Source organism: Nicotiana sylvestris, chromosome 1 (genome assembly GCF_000393655.2).
Source record: "Nicotiana sylvestris chromosome 1, ASM39365v2, whole genome shotgun sequence".
In the NCBI taxonomy this organism is placed as follows: Eukaryota; Viridiplantae; Streptophyta; class Magnoliopsida; order Solanales; family Solanaceae; genus Nicotiana; species Nicotiana sylvestris.
The window spans coordinates 141,386,574-141,403,709 of record NC_091057.1 but is presented as its reverse complement, the minus strand read 5'-3'; the positions used below and the strand labels follow the sequence as shown (position 1 = coordinate 141,403,709).

General features: G+C 35.7%; 1 protein-coding gene across 3 annotated transcripts; it reads right to left on the bottom strand.

Moving 5' to 3' along the window:
* Nucleotides 1–184: 184 nt before the first annotated feature.
* Nucleotides 185–8,753, bottom strand: LOC104223794 (uncharacterized). 3 transcript variants are annotated; one of them, XR_011405788.1, is made up of 13 exons: nucleotides 8,590–8,736; nucleotides 7,987–8,027; nucleotides 7,163–7,255; nucleotides 6,909–7,009; nucleotides 6,586–6,663; nucleotides 6,347–6,429; nucleotides 5,200–5,251; nucleotides 4,860–4,949; nucleotides 4,671–4,739; nucleotides 4,283–4,384; nucleotides 3,277–3,345; nucleotides 1,064–1,172; nucleotides 185–559 (listed from the first exon to the last, which is right to left on the bottom strand). XR_011405788.1 is itself a non-coding variant. In XM_009775298.2 (13 exons), exons 1-13 carry the CDS (start codon nucleotides 8,658–8,660, stop codon nucleotides 473–475), a joined length of 993 nt encoding a protein of 330 aa, XP_009773600.1. In that variant the 5' UTR covers nucleotides 8,661–8,753; the 3' UTR covers nucleotides 185–472. The 3 variants fall into 3 exon arrangements, 2 of the variants coding, with proteins under 2 accessions (XP_009773600.1, XP_009773601.1); XM_009775298.2 differs by having other exon boundaries at nucleotides 1,064–1,120; nucleotides 8,590–8,753; XM_009775299.2 differs by lacking the exon at nucleotides 7,163–7,255 and having other exon boundaries at nucleotides 319–559; nucleotides 1,064–1,120.
* Between the last annotated feature and the right edge of the window lie 8,383 nt (nucleotides 8,754–17,136).

Genomic DNA, 17,136 nt, shown 5'->3' with positions numbered 1-17,136 from the left:
GCACTTACTTTGGAACACCAAATACTAATTGATCAGAGGAGCACATGAAGAGAACGAAACCAAACAAAATGGATTACCATTTACCAAGCGATGAAAGCAAGTGAATATGCTTCTCCTTGCACAATTTTCACCAAGTCAAAGGAAAGACTTTCCCTTAAATCACACTGACAACTCTTTAAAACAATTCCAGAAAACCAAAATACATCTTTATAGGTGTTCCTTTAAGAACAATTATGCAGGACTTGCACCTGCTTATTGAGTCATAAAATGGTAGCTACACAAGTCTAAAGGAAAATTTTCTGAATGGACTACAGAATAAAGAGACATAAAAGTACTCTTCAACCCAAGTGGAAGTCCCCAAATAATTAGCTCGAGAGAAACCAAAGACATGTATGTCTAAGGGTTTAATAAGTTACAAATTCTAGCATCTTACAAAGTTGAAGAAAACCATTTCCTCTTCACAACAGTCTATCTAAACTTTGATTCGTCCACATAGACGCCAGTATGCTCCAGGGTGGAAGAGAGACTTCTCAAAAACCCATATATCACGTACCAAGACCTGGATCGGAAAAAAAAAAACAAATATGAGAATATAGTGCTTCCTACTACTATTGAGTAGGTACTAGGTAGTCAGATGGTTGTACATGCTACCAAAATGCTTCACTAACATACTATGATGGTGGAAACCTGTAATTTCAGCAGGAAAATATCAAATTATTTAGACCTTGTAGGTCTCATTGTCACTAATATCTGCGGTTAACTTAGCAGCCCTTTACCAGATGCAACCAGGAATGCTTCTTCTTTTTTTAAAAAAATTTAAAGTTTTAAGAGGCTTGAAAGGTAATGCTTCTGGCATCCCACAATCCATATCTTAATATCCCAGATAGATATTTGTAAGATAGGAAGCCATTATCTAGGGTTCTAGTCTAGATAACCACTATTCAGCATTCACCAATTTTGGAGTGTAGAAAAGTGACTTTCTTCACAGTGATGTAGGATGCTAATTCAGTTAATGAAATTGGCATTTTGCGAGAATGCATTATACAGACTCTCTATCACATACCTCCTTATTTCTATCTCCAGAGACAACAGCTCCTTTCCCGTCATATGCCTCAAACTTCTGCAATAATAGCTTAATATCAACCCAGGACAGTCATTTCTAATACCCTAGACTGCATAAAAACAATAGACGTGTTGGTCTTTTAAATTTTCAATATGAAAAGTAAAACCTGATGCACTCTTGGAAACTAAATGTTAAAACATGAGAGAGGCTATTCTCCAATTATTTCTGCAATTATTTCATTTTCTACAGACTGATTTTTCTCAGGTGATATGATGTTTAAAATCAAGGACATCAGCGCTTAGCCAGCTTACTCCACCAAAAGCACAGATATAATCTAGTTACTTGATTCACACAGAGAGTCCTATCACATTCATTGAAAAGTTAATATATAAATTTTGATAAAGGTCCTTAAATTTTCTAAAGGACCTTAAAACAATTTGGAGACAGATCTTAGAGTTTAAAGGTTTCAGGTTGAGCAGGACCAAGACGGAGTACTTCGAGCGCAAGTTCAGTGACGAATCTCATGAGGCGGATCAGGAAGTGAGGATTGGTACACAAGTCATCCCCAAGCGAGGAAGTTTCAAGTTTCTGGGGTCAATAATCCAAGGAAACGGGGAGATTAACGACGATGTCACACATCGTATTGGAGTGGGGTGTATGAAATGGAAGCTCGCATCTGGTGTTGTGTGTGACAAGAAGGTGCCATCAAGACTTAAAAGTAAGTTCTATAGAGTTGTTTTTAGACCAGCTATGTTGTATAGCGCAGATAAGATTAGGAACGGAGTTATTTGGGACCATGTAGGAGTGACCTCCATGGTTGACAAGATGAGGGAAGCGAGGTTGAGACGGTTCGGGCATGTGATGTGGAGATGGTGTAAGAGGTTGGCTATTGTGGGTCTAAAGAGAGACAGAGGTAGGCCGAAAAAGTACTAGGGAGAAGTAATTAGACAGGATATGGCACATTTCCATCTTACCGAGGACATGATCTTAGATAGGAGAATGTGGAGGTCGAGGATTATGGTAGAAAGTTAGTAGGTAGTCGAGTTTAGAATTACCATATATGTTCCGTCTTTCTCATATCATGTGTATGATTATTATCATTCTCGTATTATCTTAGCCTTCAATTTTTATTACTACCAGTTGTTTCCCTTATGTCGGTTTTCTTATTGCCCTGTTATTTTGTTGTTGTTACTATTCTTGTCTTCATTGTTTTCAACATGGCCTCTTCACTGCTATTATTTTTCAACTCCTGACAAGGACAACAAAATCTCTTCCTCAGACCCTCAAAGTTTATTCCTTTTCTTATCCATAAGTGGAAGAAGGATCTATTAGTTTAAAGGTAGCAAGATAAGGTTTTATTCCTTTTCTTATCCATAAGTTGCAGCAGGATCTCTTAGTTTCAAGGTAGCAAAATAATGCTGATATGATGCCTACAGAACTCTCTCTTTTTGAGGCTTATTTAACAACCACAAAATTAATTTATCCTAACTTTTCTTTATTATGCAACGTGACCAAAGCATAAACATAATTTTCAAAACACTAGTGAATAAATCTGCAAAAATCAATTAATTTAAGTCCTTTTACAGACAAAGAAGCAAGTTTGTCATTAACTCAAAGTCATTGTCATTTGCAAGCACAGTCCAGTTAGTGCATCTCTTTTGGGTATAGAGGCCACCTGGTTCATGAATAAGCAGCTTGAAACTAGAAACTGATCTTTCAATACTCTTCTTTCTTTCCTTGCAAGCAGGAAATTTTCATGAGCTAAAGTAGTCTATCAAAACAAAAAAGCAATTAGGTCAACTCACTGCCTACTGCCATGACATGGTTCAAGTTTAAGATTGTGTACACGGGGCCTGTTTTAGGTACTAGGGATAGGAGAACACCAGACAGCACCTATTCCCTTCATTCTTTTCTCAAGTTACGATCAGAATGGTGACATTATCTTTTGATTGTCTTTTTTTCTGTTCCGAGTAATTCTCTATAAAATGGATGTCTTTGATTGCCATGTTGATTAGTAATTAGCAATGAACAAACATTGCCCGCCGGGTCATATCAACAGGTTTGGATGTCAAGTGTTACAACCGAATCAAGCATTACTACAATCATGAGATGCAGAAAAGTTGAAACAACTACAACACCATCGACGGGAGCAGGCATCAGCACAAAATGACCTCAGAACAGTCCAAAAAAAATCGATTTACTGGCTAGTTTACCTGCTTAGACAGAAACTCAAGTGTAAGCTGTATGAACGCCTTATTCAGATCATTTTTATCAACACCAATCTGCAAAAGAAGCGGCTACAGAGTTCTATCATTGCAAAACTGAGAGGGGGTAAAAGTTCAAGGACCAGACTTTCACATGAATAATCACTTGGCAGAGAGAAAATCTAAAGGACAGTGAATTTTTCTCTTTTTTTCCTTGTTACATAATAGAGGTTCCATTTGATGTTATATTTCTCAATTTTTTGGGAAAAAGATTTGAGCGGAGGAGAAGGGTAAACAATTTAACAGCAGAAAGTAAAGAGCTTTCAGTTCACATAATCTTTTGTGAGCTCTCTACAGTTTGGCTTTGTCTAAAAAGGGTAAGAAGAAATCCAAGACAAATATATGATATCGAAAACTGAGTAGAAAAGCAACTCAAAAACTTCCAATATCCAAATACCCTCTAAGGCATTAATCTTTATCATCCCAGTTAAACTAGAACTCTATCCCAATCAATCACATGGTAACCTCATCTTAAGTTAAGACATAGGCAATATCACAGGCACAAAAGCTAATAACATTATCAAAAGCTGTAGTACACTTATTTTAAAATTTAAACCCTGATGGGTTTTGTTATCAACCCCATTGAATATGGTTTCTCCAAGAAAGACGATTACCAAAACCAACCCAGCAAGAGAACTTATGAAGGGTCAGCAAAAAAGGCTTGCTCCTGAAAAACCAAATCAGAGAGGCCAAAAAAAGTAGATCATATCTATCACATGATAGAAGTGGCCATCAGAACCCAAGGACAAGAATTTATAAAGGGCCAGCAGAAAAGGCTTTGCTCCTGACAAACCAAATAAGAAGAGACCAAAAATGTAGATCATAATTCATATCTATCACATGAAAAAGGAATCATCTTGAACTCCACCTAGTGTCCTGGTAGTTATATAAGGTTCCCTACACATGCAAATCAAGGCAGTTACAAGCTTAAGCATGGTAAAGGTTTGGTACTTGCCAATCGAGCTCGCAGAGTTCGCACTTTTACAATTGGTTCAATTAGTTCCCAGTAGACAGTAGGCCATACTGATTCTCGTTGCTTGATCTCATTCTTGAGAGCCTGTCTTGTAAGATCAAAGGAAGAAATATGTCAAACAAACTAGTTTTTATTTTTAGTCAGAAAGAAGGAATTAACTAATGGCCTATGACAGACATAGATAACACTGCGCCACCTCGACCGCCAACTATGTATAAAAATCAAAGTGGTCCAAGATCCACTCACACAAACAGTTCCTAACCCCATGTCAATAGCATAATCTCGACATTTCATCCAAATGAACAGGTTAAGCAGTAAGATGAAGGCTCTGTAAGAATTCAGAATAAAAATACCAGGTAAAAGAACCTACAGAGTACATATGCTCTGTGACTAATTTTCTCAAAGGTGTCTTTCCTCCGTTTGCCATTTGCGTATTTATCTAAAAGGGAAAAGGCAGAAATACACACGAGTCAAATGCTGAACATAAAATATGTAACAAATACACAGAAACCAGAGATTGATGATCACTCAAAAGTCTACAATTATGAAAAAAGCACACCTCTTTGTATATGCCAACTGCTTCAGCATAGAACTTTTGTTTTGAATATCCACCTTTTCGTAATTTAGCAATGGCATATGCACTTTTGAGCTGAAAAGACAAATTTGATGCGTAAAAAACTAATCACAATAAGGATAAAGGACATGCAATCAGAACTTTGTGCGTACTCACCCTTATATAATCTCAATAAAAGTTTTTAACCACTCAGAGTCTAGGTAAAGGAATATGCTACAAGGGAAAGAAATTTTAGAATAGCAGATCTTGAAACAATTTCTTTTGGTGAAGCAGCAGATACACAAAAGGGTGTACATAGATAATGGTCAGATACACAAATAATTACCTCTGAACTAAGTTCCTCCTTTGTCCTTTTCCAACCACTTCTAGTGAAATACCTGACATCAACATTACAAAAGTTGAACAAAGATAGTTTTGCACGATCACATTAATCACTTTTAATTTTATGTATAATTAGTTTGGTCTAGAAAGATGGTGTTGTCGTCATCCCTTCATGATGAATTAAGGATAGTGGTCTATGAAAACTGAACTAAGCACAACTAAAAGAATAATGATCCTTTTCTTTCTTTGGTAAGTAATGTTAGAATTTTGTCCGCATAGAGCAAAATGGATATAGAGGAGTTGTATAGCCAACCCCAACTAATTTGGGATTGGAGGTTCAGTTGATTAATTGGATGATTGAATGCAAGAATTTGTTAATAGTACAATCAGCACTAAGTGCAGGGAGTACATAAGTTGGTTTACACAGGCCTAGATATATGGCTGTAAGGATCTGATGAACAGATGAAGCCAAGGTGAACTCTTCTGCCATTCCCCACTTTGAACTAAACATTTTTCTTTTTTGATAAGGTATTTATTGATAAGTGATAACAGACCAAGACAGTACTGCAGCAAGTACAAAAAGCAGGACTTGTTTACATTACAGGTTCAAAGATTCTAACAAGTCCAGCATGTCATACATATTAAAAACAAAATTTACTTTCATCCAAAAGTACAAATTTTGAACACTTCTATATTTTACAGCACGAAGTATTTATTTCTATTTTGAACTAGAATATTGCTAATAAAATAGTCCATTGGTTTTCTTATATGTTTTGATACACCAACCCCATTAGAACTTACTACCTCTTCTGTGCACCATGATGCTTGTTGTCCATATTTAGCTTACCCCACTTTTCCTCCACATTATACTTTTTTACTTATGACACCTTCTCTTGTGAGCATATAAGTTCCATCCTGTCCTAATCAATGCCATTAACTAGAACAAGAATTTGACGGTTCCCATTTATCAAAAAAATAATAAAAAGAATTGGGCGGTCCCAGATTGCCACACCAAAAGTTACCTAAATACCATAATATTTTTCTCTCTGTTAGATATACACAAAAACAGATTCCAGAGAGTATTCTCTTATATTTAGATGTTAATCAGAAGAGAGAGCAGTTATAGCCAATTTTACAAAAAGTCTTCATACCTCTTCCAGAATGGGATTCTTTCACGAGGGGCATAAGGATCATACACGATTCCAGGACTCACCATAGACACTTTGACTGCTCCCTATAGATGGAAAAAATAAAAAACTTAAACGCTTATCCAACTTAATTCTAAAAGCTGTAACAGATTAATGTGTTATATACTAACAAGTGACAACCAAAATGAAACGATGCATATTCATCCATCATTAGCAGTGTCTCCATTAAAAGGTTTTGTTACCATTTGTCGTGCTTGGGCTGGAGCTTTTGCTTGCGTTGTAACTGATCGCATGTAACCATTGCTTATTGGCTCCTGCATCTACATGGAAAGTGAAGGTGATGGGAGTAATCAAAGCTATCATTCAACAAAATATTCCTAATGATTCTCTTGACTTTCAATACGTTCTATCAAACACAAGGTGCTGAAACGACTTGAGACAGCTGATAGATACTCAGCAAGTTAAAACTTAGATAAAATGCTCACAAAATAAGAATTACAAAAAGAAAAAGAAAAAAAAAAGGGCTCCTGACACAATTTTGATATTTGTTTTAAGTATAACTTACCGTAGTGGAATGGAGCATTGGTTTATCTCCAAATGTCCGGGGAATACCTCCGTGGTCCTTATGTACGCAGGATGATATGTTCCTCAATGTGAGATGTGGAACTGACCACAGGAGTAGACAGTTTAAGTAAGAAAGGTCCTCTTTCCAATAATAGCTCAGAATTCAAATTTTAAAAGGGAGAAAGGTCAACAAAAAGAAAAAAGGAAAGAAAATGAAGAAAGAAATTAGTGGATTTAGAGTAAGTAGTCTTTCACCAAGTGAACAGGTCTTTGCCGTAGATCTATTATTCCATTGATGGAAGTCCGGCCATTTATATAAGCAAGAGGAATTGCTCCAGCACTTTGTATCTTATTACAGGAAAAGACGATTCATTCCATTACAGATAGAGTTATCCCTAATAAGAACTAAATGATTGAAACGCAAAAAGGACAGCAGAAATTGTAAATGGGATAGTCAGAAAACAACATATTTATTCCAACATGAATGCAATTAAGCTATACGTACACCAGTTTAATAGAGCATATCACAGTGTAGCCAATCCCATTAAGTGAACACGACACTCTTAATACAAGGGGAAATGATCAAATTTACTCCTGTATTCTCCAAATTACAGCAATGTTACCCTCCGTTAATTTTTTGGTCTACTATACGCTCACTGTCATGAAAAAGTCTCGCTTTTTGCTCTTGACCACTAATGGAGCTCCAACCTGACGGTTAGTTTAAACCATAGTCAACCATTGAGGGTAAAAATGGACCCTTTTTCTGGAGGTTTATGGACACCTGGAGTCCACCTATTTCATGCTGAAGTTCCGGTAATGGCAAGGGCAAATATGAGAAGATTTGCTAATGGCAAGGTTATGAAATGACCAAAGGTGTAACAGAGGATTGAGCAATTTTGGACAGCACAGGGGCAAATTTGGATCGTTTCCCTAAAAACAATATAAGGTACAATTCATTCGCCTATTCCACTTATATCATTCCATCAGCTTCTAGACACAACCAAAATGAAGTAAATTTCAACAACCCCATTTGAGAAATAGAACATCAGCACGTATTAGCGTTATATGCATATACATACCATCTGCAATAGATTTTGAATAGCTTCTTGAGCTGGTTAGCCTGCATTATCAGAAAAAGAGTCAGACTTGAAACAAAGAGACACAATTATAGCCTGTTTGGCCAAGTTTTTTTGGGGTCCAAAAGTGCTTCACTTTTGGCCAAAATTTGAGGTGTTTGGCCAAGCTTTTAGATGAAAAAAAAGTGCTTTTGAGGAGAACAGTTTTTGAAAAGCATTTCTCTTCTCAAAAACTGCTTGTGCTTTAGAAGCATTTTTCAAAAGTTTGGCCAAACACTAATTAATGCTCAAAAGTACTTTTCAAATCAATTAGCCAAACACAAAATGATTCTCACCAAAAGTACTTTTTTGAAAAATAATTTTAAGAAAAGCACTTCTAAGCTGATTCTAGAAGCTTGGCCAAACACGCTATTAATCTTAAAAAAAAGTTTTAAAAAAAAAAGCATCAAACAAGATAATGGAAAAAAGGATAGCTGTCTTATTGCTGATAAACTCGATATCGTATGCAGATAAATTACCAGTCTTTGGAGAAAAAATTATATACGCATTACTCGAATTTGAGAATACAGAATAAAAAATGCCTGAAATTATAATTAAGCTACTTACAAGGTAGAAAAGTCTCGAATTTCAAGTGTTTGATAGATGTTTCGAAGCGTGTGATATCGCCCTAAAGCCATCTACGATCAAGAAGAGCGGAGACAGAACGGAAAAGGAAGGTTTTTGGAATTTGGAGAAGAGGGTTTAAGGAGGATTTGTTTGCTCCTTCGCAGTATAACTTAGCTGGTAGTTCTTACCACTTAATGACTTCCACCTGTCACCATTTTTTTTAAGAATTTCCATTTTCTGGTTTTACACTAATATCTTTTTTGCACCAGGTTTTACCCTTTGGTGTGACGAAAATTTTTGAAATGATTTTTTTTATTGTGCTTGGTTGGTCGAATATTTTTTTAAAAAATAATTATTAAAAGTTAATAATAGTACTAGCAAATCAAACAGTATTTAAATGACAAGACTTCTAGATTCGTAGAGAAGACATCAAAGTTTCATTAAAATTTATTTTTGGTACTAATAAGGAGACTTATAATATTAGAAATTATTATAGGGGTGGTTATTAGGCGGACGGTTCGGCTTATCGGTTATAGAATTATAAATGTAGTAATACGTTAACCGCCCAATAAAGACAACGGGTGGAATTGTATCGAACTAACGATTATCTGGTGATTATCGGGCAGTTTATTGGCTAAAACGGTTTTGAACAATCATTCAATCAATACAAAACAGTTTCAAATCGATACCAAATTTTTAATATCATCTAAGATCTAACAATATTTTGAATTGAAGAGTCTTCTTCCAAGTTCCTATCTAGTTCATATTCAAGACTACTCATACACGTATGAATAAATCAAACTTTCAGTAACATTCGTTCTTCACAAGAAATTCAGATTGTAAAATTACAATAACGGCCCAGTATAATCCCACAAGTGGGGTCTGGGGAGGGTAATATGTACGCAGACCTTACCCCTACCCCGAGGGGCAGAGAGGTTGTTTCCAGGAGACCCTCGGCTCAAGAAAGCAACAAGAGAGACTATATATTAGTACTATCAATAGGCGCATAATAAAATAACATAATATACATAAGCATAAAATAACATAAAATAACAAGATAACAGCAATATAAGAAATATAGGAAATACGAACATGATGGAAGATATAATACTATCCAGCATATAAAGCCCTGCATCAGTAACTGACCAGTAGCATCCTAAGACTAACTCCTAACTGGCTAGTCTCACCCTAGTGCTCTGTAGAAATTTTCACAACTTTCCCTAAACTACAACCTTAATGCTCGACCTCCACAATTCCATGTCAAGGGTCATGTCCTTAGTAATCCTAAGGCGCGTCATGTCCTGCCTAATCACCTCTCCCCAATACTTCTTAGGTCTTCCTCTACCTCTCCTCGTGCCCACCACAGCTAGTCGTTCATACCTCCTCACTGGTGCATCAGTGCTCCTCCTCTGAATGTGCCTGAACCATCTCAGTCTTGCTTCCCGCATCTTGTCCTCCATGGGAGCCACGCCCACCTTCTCTCGAATTTCTTCATTCCTAATCTTATCCATCCCGCACATCCACCTCAACATCCTCATCTCTGCTACTTTCATCTTCTGGATATGTGAGTTCTTAACCGGCCAACACTCGGTCCCAAAAAATCATACTTTAATTTGTTAGATGCGTGCAAAAAAAAAGGACATAAAGCCAGACAATCCAACTATTACGAATAAAACTAGCAGACAATTCAACAAATTACTTCTAGTTCTGGATTACAATATGATCAGTCAAGTACTTCCAGTACATTGCACTATACAAAATCCATATGAGCATCCTAAACATGAAAAAGACTAGTGTAATATAAAAATTCTTAACGAGTTAACGGCTTACCCGATAAGAAAATTGAGTAATATGCCCCCAAACCGTTAAGACTGTAACACCCCAAATTTTTTATAATATTTGCATTCTTGATTGAGCATTTTGTAACGAGGAAATATTTTACTTTGCACTTCCTAAATGTGAAATGATCAATATATGAAAATTTCTTACTTTAGGTTGTGTTAATATTGGCAATGAAGTTCCATGATGTTGCTATATGTAACACTTAATATTATTTTGACTAATTGTTATTAAATATAATATATAATTAAGTTTTTGGGTTTTCAACCTTTTGTATTTATCTAAGAATATTTAGTAGTTGGGTAACCATTTTATTTCATATTTATCCATAAACTCCCCATTTTTTCTACTCTTCAAGACAAAGAAGAATAGCTATCCATCTCTCTCTTTCTATCTATCTCTCTTTCTTTCTCTCTCTCTCTCCTCCGTAGAAACTAGAATCTGAAGTTTCTGAAAAAAATCATGGATTTCTACTAAATCAACAAGCAAATTTCGTTTTTGGTGAAGATCAAGTTGTTCCTCTTGGTAAGTTTCTAAACTCGTTGTTATACTAGACACCTACTAGTATTTTATACATATCTTTTTATACAGAGCTCCGATTTAAGTGATCCAGGACTTTCTGGAAAGGTATTTCATAAATCTATAACTCTTATGAAGGAACCAAAATCTAGTTTTGTTGGTATTTACCTGAAAAAGGATCAGAAAGTACAGGGCAGGTGCTGTCCAGATTTCCGGTTTTAGAAATACTCCATGTACTGTTGTTAGTAATTTTAGCATAACTTTTTTTTCATAATTGATATGGAGGTGAGTCAAGATGTTCTCAAACTGTAAGACATAGATCTACAACTTTTGTGAAGACTATAAAGTCTAGTTTGTCCGTGTAAATCTTCAAAACTGAGTCACAACTCGGAATAATGATACTGTCAAGAATTTCTGTTTCAAACGTTTTTGGGTATTTCACCAATATCATGTTTAGTTTGACTTGCTAAATTACTGAACTTATTTAGATATTTGATTATGTATTTAAGGTATATAAACCCTTGAAAAAAATCAAAGGGGAAGTGTTTGAGGAAGTGGACAGATTTGGTTTGTTTACGGCGTAGACGATTCGAACGTCCCCAAGTTGTGATTGAATTGTTTTGTGGTAAAACACCAAGGTTTGTGTATAAACTTGTACTCTTTTTGCTTGATGTAATATGTTGAAATAACTTGATATTTTATTTTTCTTGTCTTCGATATATATTGTTATATTCATATTATATCAAGTATTGTAAGATATTTGCTAAATTGCCCATTCGTACGGATTGTTTGATCATTTTGCATTTTTGTTAGGACTTTGTCCTTCTTGTGGCAGTGACTTTGTCACTCATCTTGGCATGCCTCTTGATTCAGATCTTTTGCCATCTTGACTTTGGATTTGTAGTTCGTCTTGAATTATGGAACTTGTCCGTGTTAAGTACGAACTAGGAAGCCATTTTTAATATGGTTATTGATTCTCTTGTCTATTGGGTTTTGACCCTACTCGATTTGGATCTTCGGTCCATCTTGATATCTGATTATGCTTAGTGTGACGGCATGACGTACATATTGGGCGAAAAATGGATATTTGGTATACTCTCTTAAATTGATAGTATACACTTTCTAGACTCTTGAACATTGTTATTGATATTTGGAAACACTTCAAAGTTTGATATTGATATGTTTGATATATTTGTTCACTTGTTTTAAATTATGTTAAATTGAGCTAACTATGACTGAAAAGGGGAATTGGAGAATTTAATGACTCCAAGCCTAAAGTTTATACACCACTAAGCTTTATGCTTAGCGATAGTTGTTTTCTATCGTAGGAAATGTTCGGGATGAAATCTGAAGATGGCCAGGGTGAAGTAGTCTCTTTGGGAGAATTTATGGAGATCACATTTGCATATGCACCTTGGTTTGCATAGTTTTGGGACATGTACATGATATACAGGATATCCAGGATATACAGTATATATATATATATATATATATATATATATATATATATATATATATATATATATATATATGTCACACTTATGTTATTTGGAGGCTTGTTGGATTTTAAAGACCAAAATCTTGTAACTTGAATTTGTAACCTATTTTATTGTATTAGGGTGTTTTAATAACTCAAGTCTTGTAATATGTTGAATTTACACTTTGTCTTGTAAATATGTAGAAAAGGAGAAAACTAGTTTCCTTTTTATACCCGATAGTTTGAAATTTATGTACAATACAAACTTGTAGTGATTTTGAATGATTGTATAAATCTGTTAGGAAGTTGCTTTAATCTATTGATTAATCAAGAAGGGTTATATCACCATATGTTAATATTTTGACATTGTATTTCATTTAAAATAAAATTATGATGTATTTTCAAAAATAATATATTGCACTTTGAACCTTTTCGCATGGGTCTACTTCCGCTACTAAAATTATTCTGAATATTTTTATTAATATCTCTTTTAATATTTTGTAAGTAGAAAATTAGATTTGTTTCCTAAGTAGTACCCTCCCAAAGGGGGTTGCTACAAGTTTTGGTATCAGAGCCACGATTTATGATTCTAGGATTTGTTTTGTTGTGATAGTACCTAGTATTTGTTGTTATTTCTTTTCTTGAAAATGACTTAGAGTTTATAAATTTTTGCATACTTGTTTAATTTAATTTATTGTATTTTGTGTGCATATGCATCATGTACATGTCCCTAATGCAGTGTGATCTTATTTTTTATAGGAATTTTAATATGGCCTCTTCTTCGAATAGAGTTGTTGAATCCGTTGATGAAAGTCTGGCCCAGTATAATGCCATGTCTCACCTTCAGGGAGGAAATGAGGAACCCTTTGCCTGACCTAAATCCTCCTCGTGTTAGTGGAAATGAAGTGGGCAATAATCCAAGAGCAATGAGTCATAATACTCCATTTATGACTCCTCCATTCCAGCAGATGGCTGAATTCTTTCGTCACTTAGCTGGGACAATGTTAGAACCTAGTGAAATGAATTTATGAGAAGATGAGAAAAATGGGCGGAGTTGAATTTGAAGGCACTACAGATCCCACGGTAGCTGAACAATGGCTCGAGCGCATGGAGAGGGTCTTTGAACAACTGGAGTGTACTAATATTGCCAAATTTAAGTATGTTATCTCCCTTTACAAAAAGATGCCTATGATTGGTGGGTAAGTGTGCCAAATGCAAAAGCAAAACCTCCGGTGCTGACTTGGGATGACTTTGTGAAATCATTTCGTGCAAAATATGTTCCCCATGTCTATTATGATGCTATAAAGAAAGAGTTTCTAAATTTAAGACAAGGGAGTATGTCTATTGCAGAGTATCAACAAAACTTTCTCAGGCTTTCTCGCTATGCTAAAGGTATTATTGATGGTGAAAGAGACAAGTACAGAAGATTTGAAGAAGGTTTGAATGGTTACATTCGAAAATCAGTGGCAATCTTACAACTTGAGGATTTTTCCAAGCTGATTTCAGGTGCACTTACTTGGAAAAGAATTGACAAGGAAGAAGCTAGTAGGAGAGAAAACAGGTTTAGGAAGGGTAATTCAGATTATGGCGGTCCATCCAAAAAGGGAAAGTTTGACTATTCCAAGACCGAGAGTACACATAAATCATTACATCATAAGTAGAATAAGTCAAATTTTTCTACTGCCAGTACTCCAAGTTGTTTTAATTGTGGAAGTATAGATCATAAAGTGAAGGATTGTCCTAATCCTAATCCTCTTTCTTATACACATACAGAAGGATCAGTTCAAAAGCCTGTCACTACTAATTCTCAAGCTAATAGTAGTGCTAGACCTCGAATAATGCAAGCAGTGGGTTCGAGTGTAGCTAATCAGGCTTGTGGATCGAGAGCTGCTGCACGAGTTTATGCTATGAGACAGAAGAATGACTAGGATGGTCCGGACGTGGTTGCTGGTAAGTTTCACTTATTTGACATATACGTTGTTACATTATTTGATTCTGGATCTTCGCACTCTTATGTTTGCAAATCACTTGCATTTCCTGATACTGTTAAATCTGTGAGACTTGACTTTGATGTGCTGGTCACGAGTCCATTAAGTCATCAGGCTGTTATTAACAGGATTTATCGAGATTGTCCATTCATAATTCAAAATCTAGTTTTCCCTGTCGACTTGCTTGAAATGCCCTTCCAAGACTATGATGTTATTGTTGGCATGGATTGGCTCCATAGGCACCATGCATTGGTTGATTGTAGGTTGAAGCAAGTGACATTTAGAACTCCTGCATATTCACACATGGTAGTTCAAGGAGAAAGATCATTGACATCTAATATTATTTCTGCGGTCTTGGCAAGGAAGATGATTTGTCAAGGTTGTGATTCCTATCTTGCTCATATAGCCGATACACGATTGGGGAGTCCAAGTATTAAGGACATACCAACTGTGTGCGACTTTCCTGATGTATTTCCTGATGATCTTCCTGGGTTGCCTCCAGAAAGGGAGATTGAATTTCCTATAGATCTTGTCCCTGGAACTACTCCTATTTCTATCGCTCCCTATAGAATGGCTCCAGCTGAATTAAAAGAGTTGAAGGCTCAATTGCAAGAACTTCTTGAGAAAGGTTTTATCCGTCCTAGTATATCACCTTGGGGAGCTCCTGTTTTATTTGTGAAAAAGAAAGATGGCACTCTTAGGCTTTGTATTGATTAACGACAGCTGAACAAGGTAACAATCAAGAACAAATACTCACTGCCTAGAATCAATGACTTGTTTGACCAACTGAAAGGTTCCAGCTTATTCTCAAAACATAACTTGAGGTCTGGATATTATCAGTTGCGTGTGAGGGAGCAAGATGTTCCTAAAACTGCTTTTAGGACCAAGTATGGCCATTATGAATTTTTGGTAATGCCATTTGGTTTGACAAATGCTCCCGCTGTATTTATGGATCTAATAAATCGTGTATTCAAGCCTTATCTCGATCAATTTGTGGTGGTGTTTATTGATGACATTTTAGTCTATTCCAAGAATAGAGAAGATCATGATAAGCATATCTGAATTGTCATGCAAATTCTGAAAGAGAGACAACTTTACGCGAAGTTTTCCAAATGTGAATTTTGGCTGAATGAAGTGGCTTTTTTAGGGCACATTGTATCATCTGAAGGTGTGAATATTGATCCTAGTAAGATTCAAGCTATTGTTGATTGGAACCTCCCTAAAACTCCAACTGAGATAAAAAGTTTCTTGGGTTTAGCAGGATACTATAGAAGGTTTGTGAAGGGCTTCTCTATTATAGCTTCTCCCTTGACCAAACTTTTAGGGAAAGACGCCAAATTTGTATAGGATGACAAGTGTCAAGAGAGCTTTGAAAAGCTCAAATCCTTGTTGACACAAGCTCCAATACTTTCTTTGTCAGCTGAAGGAAAAGATTATGTGGTATACAGTGATGCATCTCCTCGTGGCTTGGGTTGTGTTTTGATGCAAGAAGGGAAAGTAATTGCTTATGCCTCTTGAAAGTTGAAATCGCATGAGTTGAATTATCCCACTCACGATCTTGAACTTGCTGCCATTGTTTTTGCCTTAAAAATTTGGAAGCATTACTTATACGGAGAGAAGTGTCACATATTTACTGATCACAAGAGTTTGAAGTACTTGGGTACACAAAAAGATTTAAACTTGTGACAATGTAGATGGCTTGAACTCATCAAAAATTATGATTGCACGATTGATTATCATCCTGGTAAAGCCAATGTGGTTGTAGATGCGTTGAGTCGCAATTCCCTTGCAAGTTTAACTCTAAGTCCTTTGCTTCTTGAACTAAGAGCCATGAATGTTTGCCTTTCATTTAATTCTAATGGTTCTATCATTGCTAATTTGCAAGTCAAGCCAATCTTACTTGAGCAAGTCCAAGAAGCATAGAAGTTAGATAAGAAACTTGTGAAACGGGTTGAAGAAGTCCAAAATGGAAGAGAATCAGATTTTTCATTAAGGAAAGATGGTACCTTATTTTATAAAAATAGGTTGTGTGTTCCTAATGATGATGAATTGAGAAAGCAGATATTGATTGAATCAAATAGTTCACCTTATGCAATGCATCTTGGTGGTACTAAAATGTGTCGGACCATTAAGGAGCACTATTGGTGGATTGGTATGAAGAAAGACATTGCAGAGTTCATTTCTAAATGCTTGGTATGTCAACAAATAAAGGCTGAACATCAAGTCCCAGCTGGTCTCCTGCAACCTTTGTCAATACCTGAATGGAAATGGGAAAGGATAACGATGGACTTTATTTCTGGAATTCCATGCACTCAAAGAAATCATGATGCAATTTGGGTCATTGTAGATAGACTAACTAAGAGTGCTCATTTCTTGGCAATCAGAATGGACTATTCACTTGAACTTTTAGCAGAATTGTACATTAATGAGATTGTGAAGCTGCATGGAATCCCTATTTCTATTTTGTCTGATAGAGATCCGAGGTTTACATCTAGATTTTGGTCTAGCTTTCAAACGTTTTTGGGTAATTTTTACCAATATCATGTTTAGTTTGACTTGCTAAATCACTAAACTTATGTACGGCGTAGATTCAAATGTCCCCAAGTTGTGATGAACTGTTTTGTGGTAAAATACCAAAGTTTGTGTATAAACTTGTACTCTTTTTGCTTGATTGAATATGTTGAAATAACTTGATACTTTATTTTTCTTATCTTCGATTTATAT

Excerpts from the sequence above, each read along its gene's own strand:
- LOC104223794 (XM_009775298.2), bottom strand. The coding sequence starts at position 8,660 with ATGGCTTTAGGGCGATATCACACGCTTCGAAACATCTATCAAACACTT. Across the intron at positions 6,430-6,585 it reads CAGCCCAAGCACGACAAATG|GGAGCAGTCAAAGTGTCTAT; the intron begins GTAACAAAACCT and ends TTCCATCTATAG. Across the intron at positions 560-1,063 it reads CTGGAGATAGAAATAAGGAG|GTCTTGGTACGTGATATATG; the intron begins GTATGTGATAGA and ends TTTCCGATCCAG.